At 36.8% G+C, this 16,033-nt stretch overlaps 1 protein-coding gene across 1 annotated transcript in view; it reads left to right on the plus strand.

The window, feature by feature from the left end:
• The window catches only part of ZPLD1 (zona pellucida like domain containing 1), a 67,831-nt gene that overhangs the window by 38,897 nt on the left and 12,901 nt on the right, over nt 1-16,033 (plus strand). Inside the window, exons 3-6 of the mRNA XM_046659671.1 lie at nt 5,899-6,119; nt 8,900-9,081; nt 10,782-10,854; nt 14,886-14,983. Coding sequence (XP_046515627.1) covers nt 5,899-6,119; nt 8,900-9,081; nt 10,782-10,854; nt 14,886-14,983 — 574 coding nt within the window. The remainder of the gene's footprint in view (nt 1-5,898; nt 6,120-8,899; nt 9,082-10,781; nt 10,855-14,885; nt 14,984-16,033) is intronic.

Here is a 16,033-nt window from a genome sequence, read left to right on the forward strand (position 1 = left end):
AAGAAATGCACAAATCAAGCCCCACCCCAGATCTATGGAATCAGAAGAGGCATTTTAATAAGATTCCCTGGTAATACATATGCACTGTCAAGTGTGAGAATTGTCGGTCAGAGTGTAGTACTCAGGATGTCCGGCTGGCTTTGTGTTCTTATATAACTGCAGTGTTTATGCCAACCCTAGCTGACTGTCTTGCACTTGCTTGCTATTAAATAGGGATAAGCAAATCTATCAGTATTGAGGGGAAATGATTTTTTAAAAAAATTATTATTAATAATGAGGCCAAATAATTATTCTCTAAGACTGATGCATTTAAAAGGGTTAAATACTTAAACAAATAAAAAAATTCATTACTTTCATATTATTTAATGGGCTGAATTTTCTCAACTGGAAGTCAGAAAATATCTGACATTAAGGATTTTGATGTTTGTCTAACACTCTGAGAACAGGAATCATCTCAGAGCTGGCAGAGTACAGATGGGAAATAGGAGTTCTGGATGGACAACCAAGATGAGCCCATGTCAATTGGGCACATTTTTTTTTTTTGCCTGAATCTTGGAACTTGATACTAAAATATTAGAAACCATGCATGCTGTTTGTGAAAGAATTGAATCATGCATATTTTAATAAACATTTGCTAAGTATTTGCTAGGCACTCTGAGAAAACCCAGAGCTTTCAGTGAGTTCCTAATCTAGTGGGAAAGCAAATATCCACTCCCAGAAATAATGTAAACCATAGAGTAGACTCACAGAGTGACGCGGGATAGAGCACAAGGCAATGACTATATTCCATTGGGGAAACGAAGGAAAGTCTCATTATGGGACAACTTAAGTATTATTTTTCTGTACTCAGTTGATTTCTTTCCTTACCTGAATGCTCTCATGGGTGTTTCATCTATTATTATTTATAAGCGATATGCTGAGTATTTGGTGATTCTCAAATTTATATTTCTCACTGTTTTCTATCCTCCAAATATTACTCATATTTTCAGCCACCTGCCGTACATTTCTGCTTGAATGTGCCATATGAACCTCAGCCTCGCAAAAACTGAGCTTATCATCTTTTTTTTTTCCTGCTTTTTCTCCTCAAATCCTCCCAGTACATAGTTGTATATTTTAGTTGTGGGCCCTTCTAGCTGTAGCATGTGGGATGACGCCTCAGCGTGGCCTGACGAATGGTGCCATGTCTATGCCCAGGATGTGAACCAGCAAAACCCTGGGCCGCCGAAGCGGAGCATGGGAACTTAACCACTCGACCACGGGGCTGGCCTCCATCATCTTTTTTTCCCCTGTATTTCTTATCTCAGGGAGTAATCCACTCAGTCACTAAAGATAGAAACCTGAGCATCAATTGATACGACCCCTCTCTTCAGGGCATTATCTCATCCGTTTCTTATAAAATGTGACCAGCTGAAATGGTTTCATTTCTTCCCAACAGTCCTTCCAAACACCTTTGCCCTAGCAAGACATAGTTGTATACAACATTGCACACAAACCTCTGTCCTATCATCCTCAGGCTGTAAGGTTGCTGTGTCCTCTACTCAACAATGAGTTCCTTGAAGTAAAGGACTCTTGTTAATCTCTTTATCTTCAGAGTCTAGCACAGAGACAGACACATAATATGTATACAATAAATGCTTTATTGGAATACTTTGCTGATAAGAAGTGGCATGTAGTTTAGATCTTGAAAATAAATAGGACCAATAGCCTCTAGCTTATATAAAAATGACGCTAATTGTGTGTGCTCAGTTTTTGTGCACCCCATCTTTTTTTACATTATACACTTGACCTCCTCCTCCCCCGAATTGCCTTTCCTACAGATTTTTACTTTTTCAGATCAATGGCAAAGGAACGTTTTGAGCCACTGCACTGTAGTCCTGAGTAGCTGACGGCCCAATTTTGGGGTGTTGCCATGTGTATTTGTATTGCAGAATGCATATGTGCAAATTATTTGAATAATTGCATTGATCCATGCCCTTATTATTCTAGGTAATAATTAGAAAATGTTAAAATAAATATTCTGGTGCTAGTGAAAGGAAATGTAGGTCTCAAACAGTTTTGAAATGAGATGAAAATCATTCAGTGTATCAAAAGCTGGGAATCTTTAGTGTCATTTGGATACCATTGGATTTAAGCCAGTTGAGCATGGAATTGTTGAAAAGAATAATAAAGTTAGATATACATGTTAGATGTGTGAATGAAATGCTGCAAATATGTTGTCAGGAATTGTGTCTAAAGGGAAAATTGTAATTAGGTGTTCTAGGAATGGAACTTTATTGAAGATAAAGAAGTAGAGTGATATTTTTATTCATATATTTAGAATTGGATCCATCCTCTCTTTACTCTCATTTATATGGTAAGCATATTCTGTGAACACAAAATCAGGACACATTTTTATACATGGTAAGATAGATGGTTGAAAGTGTGACGGGATATTTAAATTTTGCATAATTTTAGAAAATCTGAGACAAACTCATTACCTGATTGATAAATAAGAGGCATGCAGAACATTTCTTTATTTTTACCTGAATTCCATTGAATACTATATTTTAAAAAATTTCTGTGAAAAGCTTAGCTTGTTTAAAATATCAGGGGAAAAATTGTCATTTTGGTAACATACCTGCACATAAACTCTGTCAGAAGGCTTGTCATTTTAAACATACTTACAATCTTTAAACACAAAACACTAAAAATCAAACATCTAAAGGTATTTATTCCTTGACTTTTGGTCGTTAGCTTGTGCTCATTGAATTATTTAATACTCGAGTATTGTCCAAAGGGATGTCATAATTCAGGCTAGGATTGGACCATAAAAAGGCTAAAAAATTTTAGCTATTGAGAGCAACTGTTATTCAGTAACTCTGAAAAAAATTTCTCTACTTTTGGCAGAAATTGCCCTTTGGAAACTTGAAGTATCATTTTTTTTCCCCTCAAAGCCTCACAAATGGAAAAGTTGTGCTGAATAGATGTCTTTAGTACCTACAACCAAGAAAAAATGTGTTCCTGGGAAGGAACAGTGAAAAGTCTTTAGAAAACTGGGTTAGGATGGATTTGAACAGATCTCTTTTCTTACACTGCAAAAGGCTTTTATTTTGTTTTTGTATCTCCAAGTGGCATCAGCTTGTAGCAAATGCAGTTCCGTTGCAAGGGTTCAAGTCTTCAGTTATAAAGCAGAAAACAGAAGAGAGAGCTCCACCTCTGGACAAAGTAATCATTGCCATTTGTTAAGCTATTGTAAGCATCAATTAATTCCTCTAAACAAAGGTGAAGAAGCTAAAGTCTTTAGTTGATGTAAATTAAGGAGAAGGGTACCTCTCTTTTGTAATATACTTAATATGGCCTTACTTTGATACATTTAGGAGATGCCAAGTACTGCAATGACGCTCATTCTCCATTCACTAGGCATAAAGAGAGTTCTTAGTGAACTCTCTAGTAGTTGAGAATTTGATTTGACATTCAGGAGGACGTTTTGTTACCTTAAAGAGACCATTTTGTGCGTGAAGGTCTCCCGTGGTGTCTTATGTATGGCCTCATTCCCTGCCATTTCCTTCTTTACTTTTTAAATTCTAATGAAAATGGAACTGTCCAGCTCCCAACAAGCCTGAGGATGTTTCACGCTTGTGTCGTTATTCATGCTGTCCCCTCTGTGTTACAAAATTTCCACTCCTTTATGTAGCCAACTCCTACTGATACCTGAAAACTCAGCTCAATGCCATCTTCTCCGGGAAGCCGTTCTTAACCAGCTGGTCGGCATGAGGCTGGCTGAGGTATAGCATGAAGATGGGGAAAAATCAATAGATTTAAGGTGCATTTTGAAGTTGGTAAGCAGTCACTATATATTGTTAACACGAACTGTCTTATTTTAGTAAAGAGCATTATTTAAAAGTGATGGTTGCGTTAAAACAGTTAATGTTGCTGAAGGCTAATAGAGATATTCTCCCAGATGTAAGTGGTATTTATTATTTTCTATGTTGGAAAAGTGAATGCCATAGTGAATTCGTTTTATTTTTCTAGTTGCAAAGGAAATATTGCTTGGAGTTTTCTATACGAACTAGCCTAATACTGCCTTTTGGCCATGAAAGAGATTTCCCATCTTTCTTTCCATCTTTGGCCATAAAAAGATTTTCTTTCTTTTTTGTAATAAGTTTAAAAGCATAGCCAAACATAGAAATTTCCATATTGACTTATTCATTTCCCCAAAATATGACTCACTTTGCCAGCAAAAAACCAGTATAGAGAATGAATACTCCAAAGAAATACGCTATTGACCACTCTACCCTTATATCAGAACTGTGGGATTTAGGCAAATTCATTCTATGCCTAAACATCTTGAATGACACATTTACATATTGCTCAGGTGAATATCCTGTCATTTACCAAAAAATCTTTTATTTTGCTTGTTTTTCCTTTTTTGAACAATCAAGGTGATTTCTCCCAACAGCCTAATCAGCTTTTGTCTACTTCCACATTGTGAAAACCTGATGCTTGTTTCATATGCTTTATCTAAGTGGTAAAACAGAGTGTTAAAAAGTGGCGAGGTTCCCGTATTAATTTCCCAGGTCTGCCATAACAAAGTGCCACAAACGGGGTGATTTAAACAACACAAGTGTATTGTCTAGCAACTCTGGAGGGCAGAAGTCCAAAATAAAGGTGTCCATGGGGCTGCGCTCCCTCTGGGACTCTGGGTGGAGCCCCTCCTTGCCTCTTCCTAGCATCTGGTGGCTTGCTGGCAAGCTTTGGCATTCCTTGGTGTAGAGATGCATCACTTCACTTCTCTGCCTTCATATGGCCGTCCTCCTCGTGTCTCTGTCTTCACATGGCATCCCCTTTACAAGGACACCCATCATATTGGATTGGAGAGCCACCCTACTCCACTAGGACCTCATCTAAACTAATTACCTCTGCAACGACACTATTTCCAAATAAGGTCACACTCTGAGGTACTGGGGGTTACCACTTCAATGTATCTTTTTTCAACTTATAACAGTTACCAAAACCAATAAGAGTAAAAGCTTCTGCCACTGGGGAATTACCTAGCAGTCAACCTCTCTGCTTTTTACATATATTTTCTTCATTACATGTAGAAAAATAACTAAATAGAGATATGGAAAGCATATGTGCGTGCGTGTGTGTGTGTGTGTGTGTGCAGGCTTGCCTTTACAGACCTAGAATGGGTCCCATCACTGATAACTCATAGAGTCACAGAAAACACTGCAAATCATGTTTTACATTTCCATGCCTGGCTCATTCCTTTGATTAAGGCATAGTCATTGGCAAAATATTCTTAGAGAAGGCTATGCATTTTTGTTTGTAATATCAGCACACCATTTTTCATCTTCTCTCTCTCTAGTGTGATTTAATATAGGCAAAATAAAATGAAATTCTGATGGATGGCTTTTGTTTCTACATCCTGGATAAGATAGGTTACAAAATACCAAAGTGCTCCACAATTTGGCTTAGGATGGATTTTAACCGCTTCTTCCCTACACTTGGGAAAATGCATCATTTGCAGTGTGTTTCACTACTTTAGACAGGTGATCTGAATAATTCAGTTACTCTAGTTCTGAATTTGCTCAGTAGCCCGATTTTTTCTGCTCACTTCTCTAATCATTCAACAATATGCTCAACTGACCTTTAATGCACGTACACCATACACCAGACAGGAGGAAACAAAGATGAGCTATAATCTCTACCCTCAAAGGCCCCTCTCTAAATAACTAAATCAAAGAGTTTTTTCCTGGCTACTTTTCTTGATAACTTGCACATTGGATTATGGTGTTTTCAAATATAGGGATGAGACTGAGAGGATGAATAAGTACATCAGGAGATGTTAAATTTATTCTTGTACCTTCTACTGTGATTTTGAGACTTACATTTGTTTTTTATGTATTTTTATTTCAGCTGAAAGAGACATCAGTGTCTACTGTGGGGTGCAGGCCATTACGATGAAGATTAATTTTTGCACAGTACTCTTCTCTGGTTACTCTGAAACAGATCTGGCACTGAATGGAAGACACGGGGACTCCCATTGCAGGGGCTTCATCAATAATAACACCTTTCCCGCCGTGGTCATTTTCATCATCAACCTCAGCACGTTGGAGGGCTGTGGAAACAATCTAGTGGTAAGATCAGGGTGAAATTGTGTGCTAGACTTGGGGTCATTACTAAAAGATCTCCCCATTTCATGAAATAATCAGAAGCTCAATCTGTCTTTCAAGAAAAAATTCCAAGAATACTGAACCAATCACTTCCCTTTGCCTGTTTGAGGATTCTGCTCCCAAATGTACAATTGTATCTTCCAGTAATGGTTCTGTTTATTGTATCTGGCAGTTGAGGGGTCTGAGATCGGCTGTGCTTCTCTAAGCAACATTATTTTGTTTGAGTGACATTGATGAATATTTGTCTACAGTTTATCATAGCTATGTTCCTCATGCTATTTATGGAAATACCTGATCATACAAAAATTGCTTGTTCCACTGAGATGGGCAACGAATCACTTGGCCTATTGCTTCTTAGTGACCTCACTCAGAAAGAAAGATGAAATATGGAAAAGCAGCCTTAGAATTTTCTAGGTCTCGTGTTCACCACTGAATGATCCCCACCAGTGTTTTATAAAAGAAGGCTGTCATTATTTCTGGTGTGAAATTCTTCACTGTGTGGGACTGTCCTTTGAATTTCAACATGTTTGTCATCCCCAATCTTACACATAAAGTCCCAGTGGCATTCTCTTTCCAGTAGCACACTTTCTCCAGTGAAAATCAAAACACCGCTTCAAATATTTACACCCTGAATAAGAACCACTCGTCTATGCTATTTATTTATTTATCCATGCATTGAACACCAAAAAATAGAATTGAATAAGGAATTGACTCTCCTGGGAATTAAAATTAATTGAAGTTAAAATATTGTGGTTTTGGGAGTGTTACGCTGAAATTCATTTAGTACGATCTTTTCGTTTTGCTTGTTTAAATTAAACATATTGGTAAATCCTAGCACAGACAAAAAGGAGATACCATGGGCATGACAACTTAGCCCAGTGAAGAAGGAGAAATTGGCTTTTCCTCTCCATAAATTATTGTTTGGCACTAAGGCTTGATTATTCTACAGGCAGGGTTTCTGAGACGTGGTGAGAGGTGGGAGACAGGAAGAAGAGATTTGTCTGCATCTCCTTTATCTGTTCCCAGAGGGAAGGCAGTTAGAATATTGTGCCCATGACCCTTTCCAAGCCTGCAGCTTGAGTTTTGTTGACTCTTTTTATTAAAAACGTTTATTCATCTCTCAAGTTGTGTGCAGAGAGGTTATGCAGTGGGCCGAAGGGAGAGTGAGTATCGCGGGGCTGCGTCTCCCTGTGGAGGGAGGGAGCCTGCGGAGAGCAGCTGCCCTTCCCCTCCTCCCGACACAGCTCAAGATTTCTCCTTCATGGCACTGTCTTCTCTGGATTTCAGTCATCTGACCCTACCGCCAAGAAAACAACTCAGCAGAAAAGCCAGGAGAAGCATGCCTGTGTGTGGATGTGTCTTTTACTTTCTTCAGAGCTGCGTAACTTGTATAAAATGATATATATGTGTGGTTTTCTTTTTCAGACAGAATTGGCATGTTTAGGTAGCCAGTCAGGCAGGTGGTGAGAGGAGGGAAGATTTGCTTGGTTTTCATTATTGCCTTAGATGTCACCAGCTTTGGTGTCTGCTCCAAGGACAGTCTTTCATGGGAAGAATTAAGCAGAGTACTAAATCACTGGATTGGAATCAAAATGTTTTCATTCATGACGACTCTGACTCTGTTCATGAATTAGCTGGATAATTGCCTCTCCTTTGCCCATGTGCTCCTGTGTTCAAGCATAAAGTTTATTCTATTGTTGAAAATTGGGTATTACAGGTCTCCGTAATATCTGCTAAAAATATTTACTGAGCATCATATTGTATTTGATGTGGTAGGAGAGGCTATATTCCTCCATGGCATTGTGAAGTCAAGAACATCATTGATTATTCCTAAAACGGTGGCTCTTAAATTTAGTGGGATTGGAGAATCCAATGAAAGCTAATCAGTCCCAGGAAAATACACAAATGGATAATATTTTTATATGACTTCTGGGAGTTCATGAAACCCACCTGTGGTCTACTGTCCTGGAGGGGATGAGAATCCCATGTACCGCAGAGGAAGACCCGGGAAGATCAGCCCTCAGAAAATGTCTGACCTTAATGCATCTGTTCAGAATTTATCTCAGGGGCTTGAAGACACTGGTCTCACAGTGCTACACTGAAGATGCAAAGGCAAGCAAGACCGAGAGGGCTCCCTACCCACAAAGAGCTCTGATCACGGCTGAGGGGACTGCCCAGTCAGGGGCTGCTCATGCACAGTGACCCCCGCTGTGATGGGGAGAAGCAATGCATGTGGAGGAGTCAGGAGAAGTTTCCCAGGGAAGATGAGATCCAGGGACGAGTAGTGAAGTGGGGGAAAGAGAAAGCAGAAGGAGGACGCACGAAGGCCAGAGCAACATGGGCTTTGGGGCCGGAGCATTATTAACGAACAGTGGGAGCCTGGAGATATGAAGCTAAAGCGGAAAGCAAGATCAGATTAACAGGGATTTTTTAAGCCATGCCACAGAATTCAGAGTTTACTTGTGACCATTTTCAAATTACTCACTGTGAACATTTGATCTTTCTCTTTTCTTATTTATGAAATATGAATAAAATGTTTTTGGTAAATATGAAGTTTCATTTAGTTAAAAGACATATATAATCACTTATAAATAGCATTATGAGTGTATAATCTCAAAACCATGCATGTTATAGTTGGAACAGACCCTAGAAATGGTCTCATCTAATGTTTTGTTCTTGTATATGAAATGCCTGTATTTATATATATCTATTTAATCATTGAACTTGATCTATCATTCTAACAGGTATCTACAATTCCTGGAGTCAGTGCTTATGGAAATGCAACTTCAGTACAAATAGGAAATATTTCGGGATATATTGATACTCCAGACCCACCAACGATCATCAGCTATCTACCTGGGCTTCTTTACAAGTTTAGTTGTAGCTATCCGTTGGAATACTTGGTTAATAATACCCAGCTTGCTTCGTAAGTTTGCATTTTATTCTTGCTATCTCATATTGTTTTTATGTTTGAGTCATTTTTTATCCTTGAGGGTCTTATAAAGATGGCAGGATTTATTGAGAATAGCCAAACTCAATGTAATGGAAGCCATATTAAGCCTAATATTTCTATCTATTTATCTATCTATCTAATCTTTCTATCTATCATCTATAATTGTTATAACCCATATCAATAGTTCAGGGTGTATATACATTTTATTTCCCCCCCAGATTAAAACTGGTTCAAACTAATTAGGGGGTTGCCTTGGGTTCTCCTCTCTCCCTTCAGAATTGTCCAAGAACTCTGGGTGCTTATGCAGTGCAGAAGGGCCTATCATGTGTCCAGTGTGTAGAACATTCAGTCACTACATTGCTGGGTCCTGCTTGGCTTCAGTCTCTGCCACATGCTCTCACTGTTGGACTCACTGACCCAAATCTGGGGTCTTCATGCCTCCTGCTGAGGTGTCACCTGCACAGGCGCTGAGGATTCCCAAAGGAAGGTGGCATCACCCAGAGCCAGAGAGCTCCAGGCATGGACAGAGGTCACAGCCTTTTGTTTATAGTCATGATGCACTTGTTATTCCCAAAGCACGTACTCTGAGACAGCGCTACCTCCACATTACAGCAGAATCATCTGGATTTGTCAACTATTTTTGACAAAATGGGGCGATTGAGTGAAAACTTTCCCTCTCCAATTCCAGGGTTTATGATCACACAGGTGTAGTTATTGTTTAATCTTGGTCACGAGGGAACATGAAGGCCACATTTTGCTTCAGTTAAAAAACATTCACAGGGGCTGGCCCTGTGGTTTGTGGTTAAGCTCGTGCGCTCCACTTCTGCTGCCCAGGGTTTCACCTGTTTGGATCCTGGGCACGGACATGGTAATGCTCATCAGGCCATGTTGAGGTGGCGTCCTACACAGCACAACCAGAGGCACTCGCAACTAGAATATGTAACTATCTACTGGGCGTCTTTGGGGAGAAGAAGAAGGAAAAAAAAAAAAGATTGGCAACAGATGCTAGCTCAGGTGCCAATCTTAAAAAAAAAAAAGAGAGAGAGATAGAGAAAGCATCTTTAAAAAAAAATTCATGATGGTTTAATGTCACAATGGTGATAAACACCTTGGTCAAAAGCAAGATTTTGATGTGGAAAACAAGACAGGAAAGACCTTGAGTCAAAAGGATGCAGATGTAGAGGGAAGCAAGCCAGTAGGGTGTCACAGTCTCTCACTCCGCTCCCCCAGTAAACACATTCCTGAGCTTCAGTGTGCATGGCAATTTACTCCTTTATTCAATAAATATTTATTATACACCTACTAGGCACCGTGCAATGTTCCAGCAGTGAACAAAGTGAAACAAAATCTCCCATCTCATGAAACTTTCATTCTAATTGAATTGATGAGAAGTTATTTGCGTCAGATTCAAATTCTTTTGGAATGACATTTTTCTGCAATGTAATGCAATATGGGAAAAAGATGCCTTGACAAATGAAAAGATCATCAGGACAGTTTGTCTTTCCTTGGTCCCTCTTGCTTTTTGATTATTTATCTGTTCAGTGATTTAAACAGTACGCCAGACCTACTTAAAAGCATGCCAGGCTTACGCAAGAGTTTTAGTGACTTATATCTAACTGAAACTTTTAATTTAAAATCTCATCAATGCTTTCCATTCTCCAAATCTGTTTTAGATCCTCAGCTGCTATTTCTGTGAGAGAGAACAATGGTACATTTGTCAGCACTTTGAACCTGCTCCTTTATAATGTAAGTTGATGGGTGAAGGATGTTATTTTCTCTCTCACTGTTCTGAGGAGCCATTTATGCGAATGGCTTTTACATAAAAGTCTACCGAAAGCCACATTAACCCCGTGATACTTCGGTAACATTTATCCATCTTTACTACCATTTTCATATATCCTAGTGATGAAGGTATACTAAAAAGTCCATTATTTTCTAAAAGTTGGTAAATGATGTAAATTTATTTTATAAATGTGATTCTGCATAGTTACTTCATGTCTACTTACATTTATATGTACATATTTATTTGTATGAGTATGTGTGTGTATAGTCGTAGTCAGGATCAACATTTTGGGAATAATATTTTTGTGATAAAAAGACAGGAAAAATCCAACTGATGCTTCTCTTAAAGGTGTGCATGGCGATGAATGTGTTAATATTTTCAATCTGGGTTTTGGTCGACGACAATTCTATCACATCTGAAATAATTTGGGGTGACTACATAGTATTGTTTAAACTTTTGTCATGTAAATATCGACAGTGGCAGCAAAATGTGAAAAATACATGGATTTCTATTTATAACTCTAACATTAATCCCCCAAATGATATTTTCATGTTGATTAAAAATTTTTATTCATACATTTTAAATGCCTGATTTAAATATCAATTTTTCAATCTATCAACCAACATTTTTGTAAATTATGAATCTGATTTTTACATTATTATTCATGTCATCATGGCACTGAGTTATAATTCATGCAACTGATTTAAAAGTCAGTGCTTTATACTTTGAATATAATGAGCTATAAATATTGTAGTAGGACATTTTCCAAAGGCATTTAGAAAAATCATGTTTATAAGTTTGTAGTCTGACACCACAGAGTTCTAAACAACAAATTAAAATGTGTTGGAATGAAGATTGCCTTTCCGTCATTTCTAAACTTTCTCCTACAAGGAGAAGCTGCCAAGTTACTTGGTTCTACAATACTCAGCAAATATGTGCCAATATTCACTCCCAGTATGGCCAGATATTGTTGTTGTGAGCCATATTTTTAAATTAGAAATTTCTATCTGTTGATTTACATGTGTGAGCTCCTTGAGGTGGAAGGCAGGTTTGGATTCAGTATTGTTTATTATAATTAAGTGAAACAAAGAGGAGAATTCCTGATCTTAAAAAATATACCCACATGGCATTTAATGATACCATTATTGTCTGTGAAATTAAATTATTCTCTCACTGGAAAAGCAGAAAACCAAAATTTATAAGTGCGGATTTGAGGAAAGCTTTGCTGTTAAGTTCTTTCCTTTGTCATTAGAAACAGTATTGTAGTCTTGTTGCTAATTAGACATAATCCTTCAAAAAGTTTCTAGAATCTTAATGCTAAATAAAAGCCTGTAATTTGATGATAACCTTAAGATTTTAATTCTATGGTAAAAGGGTAACCAATTGTTTGATATCAGACTATAAATAAAACAGGCAGTGCCAAAGTACTCCTCATTTTTAACCAGTTTGCAACAAAAGTATTACTAATGGTTGAATTAAAAAATTAAATGGAATTTTTTAAAAGTTATTTATTAACCATTTATTTAATACAATTTAACCATTTCCTTACAAACTAGATTTTTTGTTTAATTAACACACTTTATTTTTTTAGAGCAGTTTTAGGTGTATAGAAAAATCGATCTGAAAGTACAGAGAGTTTCCCCAGACCTCCTGTGTCTGCACACAGTTTCCTCTATTGTTTACACCTTGTGTTATGGGGTACGTCTGTTACAGTTGATGAACCGATATTGATATATTATTAACTAAACACAGCAGTTTGCATTTAGGTTCACTCTTCACGTTGTGTATTCTCTGGGTTTTGACATTTACATGTGACATGAGTCCATCATTCCTGTATCCCAAGGAATAATTTCACTGCCCAAAACTAGTTTTCTAATGTGGCTCCATTGTAGTATTTCGCCACGTGACAGGGCATTAGAAAACTAGTAATTTACACTAGAAAGAAAATTTGGTATGCTTTCACTAATTGAATCCAAAATCATATTTATTTGTTCAGAATGCTAACATTCAGCAACCCAAATGTAATTTTATTGTAGCATTTCAAATTAACTATTATTTTACGACCATGTCTTCCTATTTCCTGTGCAGAGTTTTTGAGTTTGAATTCTTAGGAATGATGGAAAGTTACATTACACACTATGCACCCATTACCCTTATTCTCAGTTTAATTATTTGGAGAGGAAAGTTGTACCCAGTTTGGATTCAGTGCAATTGTTTATTTCTATGTGTTCTGGGATTCAGTAAATGTACTTAGGCAAATTTTATTTATAAAAAACAATGACTTTTATTGACTATGCAATTTCCATATACGCAGATTATTTCAAGTTGATGCGGCCTTATTTTTGTGTAACACAAAGATACGAGTTTTCTCCTATGTGGAAATAGAAAGTGAGGCTGATTTTGATAATACCTAAATATTAATAATAATACCTAAAATAAATAATACCTAAATATTAGTGTGCTCTGAGCAGATACAGAAACAGTAAATCTGAAAGAGAGTTATGGCAATTAGAATATTTTTTTATAGTTGAAGAAAAATTTTAAATAAAAGTAATTCACTTTAGGGACTATACTGTACTAATGAATAAAGGCAACTATACAAAATAAAGTCAGAAAATTACCTTTTAGAAGCAATTTTAAGAGAAAAATTTGATGAGTTGTGATCAAACCACAGCTGAGTCATATCATTTGCAAATGACTTAGCAATATAATACTTGTAAAAAAGTAAGTAGTTTTCTGGACAATATTGATGCAAGCATAAGATGAAAGGGTTGTATAATTAATGAAAGGTGGATTATATGGCGAAACTGTAAAGGGGAGCCAGAAAGATAATTAAATAAAAATATTACCTATCAGAAATGGTTAGAGGAGTTATTATCATTTATCACAGAAACATAGAAAATAAGTACAGCATATAATCCCTCATTTATCCAGCTTTATGCGGGAATGAAATGTTCCACATAAATGCAACTTTTTGAAAAGTGAAGCATTCAAACTATTATTGTTTTAAGCTAAACAATTCAAAATCTGTTGCTTTCTTCCCAGCCTTGTGCTGTATTTTGCCTTTGCTTGATGACTTTGAGATTTTCATAATGAACATTAAAAATTTCCCTTTGCTGCAAAGTAGCAATATCTTCAGAGTCACTCAGTTTGGGGGAAACAATTTTCCTCCATACTTCATGATTTGACAGCTTTCATTTTTAGGAGTTATTTTTTGCATTCTACATTTTTTTCTCTGTTTTTCTTTATTATCAAATTAAAGCTGTCACTTCATTTCTAATCTGCTGCTTTAATATACGTAGGATGGGGAGTAATATAAATTTCTCTCCAGAATTGGTCTAAAATAAGAGTAAAAAGATAGAAACGAAGTCCTGAGACGACCTCCTCTAAGTAATCACCAAGGAATTTGGTGCAGGAACCTAACGGCATGCCTGTTGGCAACTTGGAGAATATGTTGGTCTCTTTTTTGATTTTCTATTAAATTTTGATAATTTCAAATTGCCAGATATGTGATTTTGGGTAAATGAAAGATTATCAAGAGTATAAAGACCTATAACTCCAGTGGCAAAGAGCTTAAACTTAAGCAGATATACTTTAAATAAGTGAAATATTAGCCGCTGATATAATTTAAATAAAGAGAATATTAATTTAAATAAACCGCATATAGACGATTGACGATTAAACAAATTAAATATTAGCCACTGACTGTTAACCATAGACTATAATTTAAATACACTGTACATCAACCATCATATATGGCAAACTCTGGAAACAAAAAGATTTGTGCATGGAAATGAACTTGTTACTTGGGTTTGGTTTAAGAACAGTTCTGCCAAGAAACTAGAGGACTAACTAGGTTCTTTCTGGAGTTAGATCTGTAGATTTATGTTGCTTTGCCCCCTCTTTTTTTTATATGACATTATTGATTTAAGTAGAAATGTGCTGTTGTTGGGAAGGCAATGATGGAGTCATTATTTATTTTTTTCATCATTAGGATTCAACCTACAGTCAGCAGTTAATTATCCCGAGTACAGGATTACCTTTGAAAACCAAAGTATTTGCAGCTGTACAGGCCACTAATCTGGATGGCAGGTATGTTCCAACTCTTATCTTTGGTTGGTTCAAACAGTTTGGCTGCCTAAAGCCTCGTGAATCACAAAGTTAGCTCATTCATTTTTAATTTAAAAAATACTGTCATTGCTACATCATTTAGGAGTGCTAATGAATAGAAATAACAAATTACAAAGATTAAGGGATGCAACTCATTTTATGTCATTAATCAGAAAATAACAAGTCTTCCCATAAAGAAGCAGGGGTAGTGACTGGGAGAAGCCATGGGGAGATCTGGGATGTTCTATCTTTTCATCTGAAAAATGATTAATCAGATGCAGTCATTCTGTGAACACTTATGATTTGTGCACTTTCCAATGTGTATGTTACTATTCAATAAAAACTTCTTAGAAAACAAAAGAACCCTCCTCACAAGGATCTGAGCCATAATGATATGAAATGACCCCCAGAAACATCTCTGTAAAAAATCAAAATCAATCAAGGTTCATGTGATACTTAGAAAATACAGAATGATCAAAAATAAAAGGGAATTCAAAAGCTAGAGATCCAATCTTGCCCTATAAAAAAATTGTAACATGTAAATGGTTTATTTTGGGTTTCTCATGTGCTATTATTTAAACTTTGCATCCTGAAGAGATTAATATACTCTAAAAATTTGGTTCTATTTAACCTTTTCCCTTTCCATCTTCTTGGTATTTCTATTTTGAATATATGGGATTCTTTAAAATTGTCTTACTAAATGCAGAATTTAAAAAAATTTATTGGCATTCACATCCGATGGACTAGTAATTTTTATAACACCGGAGTTGGGATAAAGTGATGTATAAATCTAGGCACGATCTGGCCTTCTCGGGGAAGGCTGTGCATTTGCCTCATGGCTTTCTCCTGCCTAACACAGTGTCTATCGTGAACTCCCACTCCCTCCCTGACTGATTCTGGCATAATTTACAGAGTATAATTTATGCACGAAACTCCTTTGCTATATGTGTTATTATAATATCCTCTGTCATGTGTTAGAGACAGTAACTTCTAGAAACAAAAGGCCGTTATTCACAGTGAACATGGAAGCAC

The sequence above is a fragment of the Equus quagga genome, chromosome 4 (assembly GCF_021613505.1).
Source record: "Equus quagga isolate Etosha38 chromosome 4, UCLA_HA_Equagga_1.0, whole genome shotgun sequence".
NCBI lineage: Eukaryota > Metazoa > Chordata > Mammalia > Perissodactyla > Equidae > Equus > Equus quagga.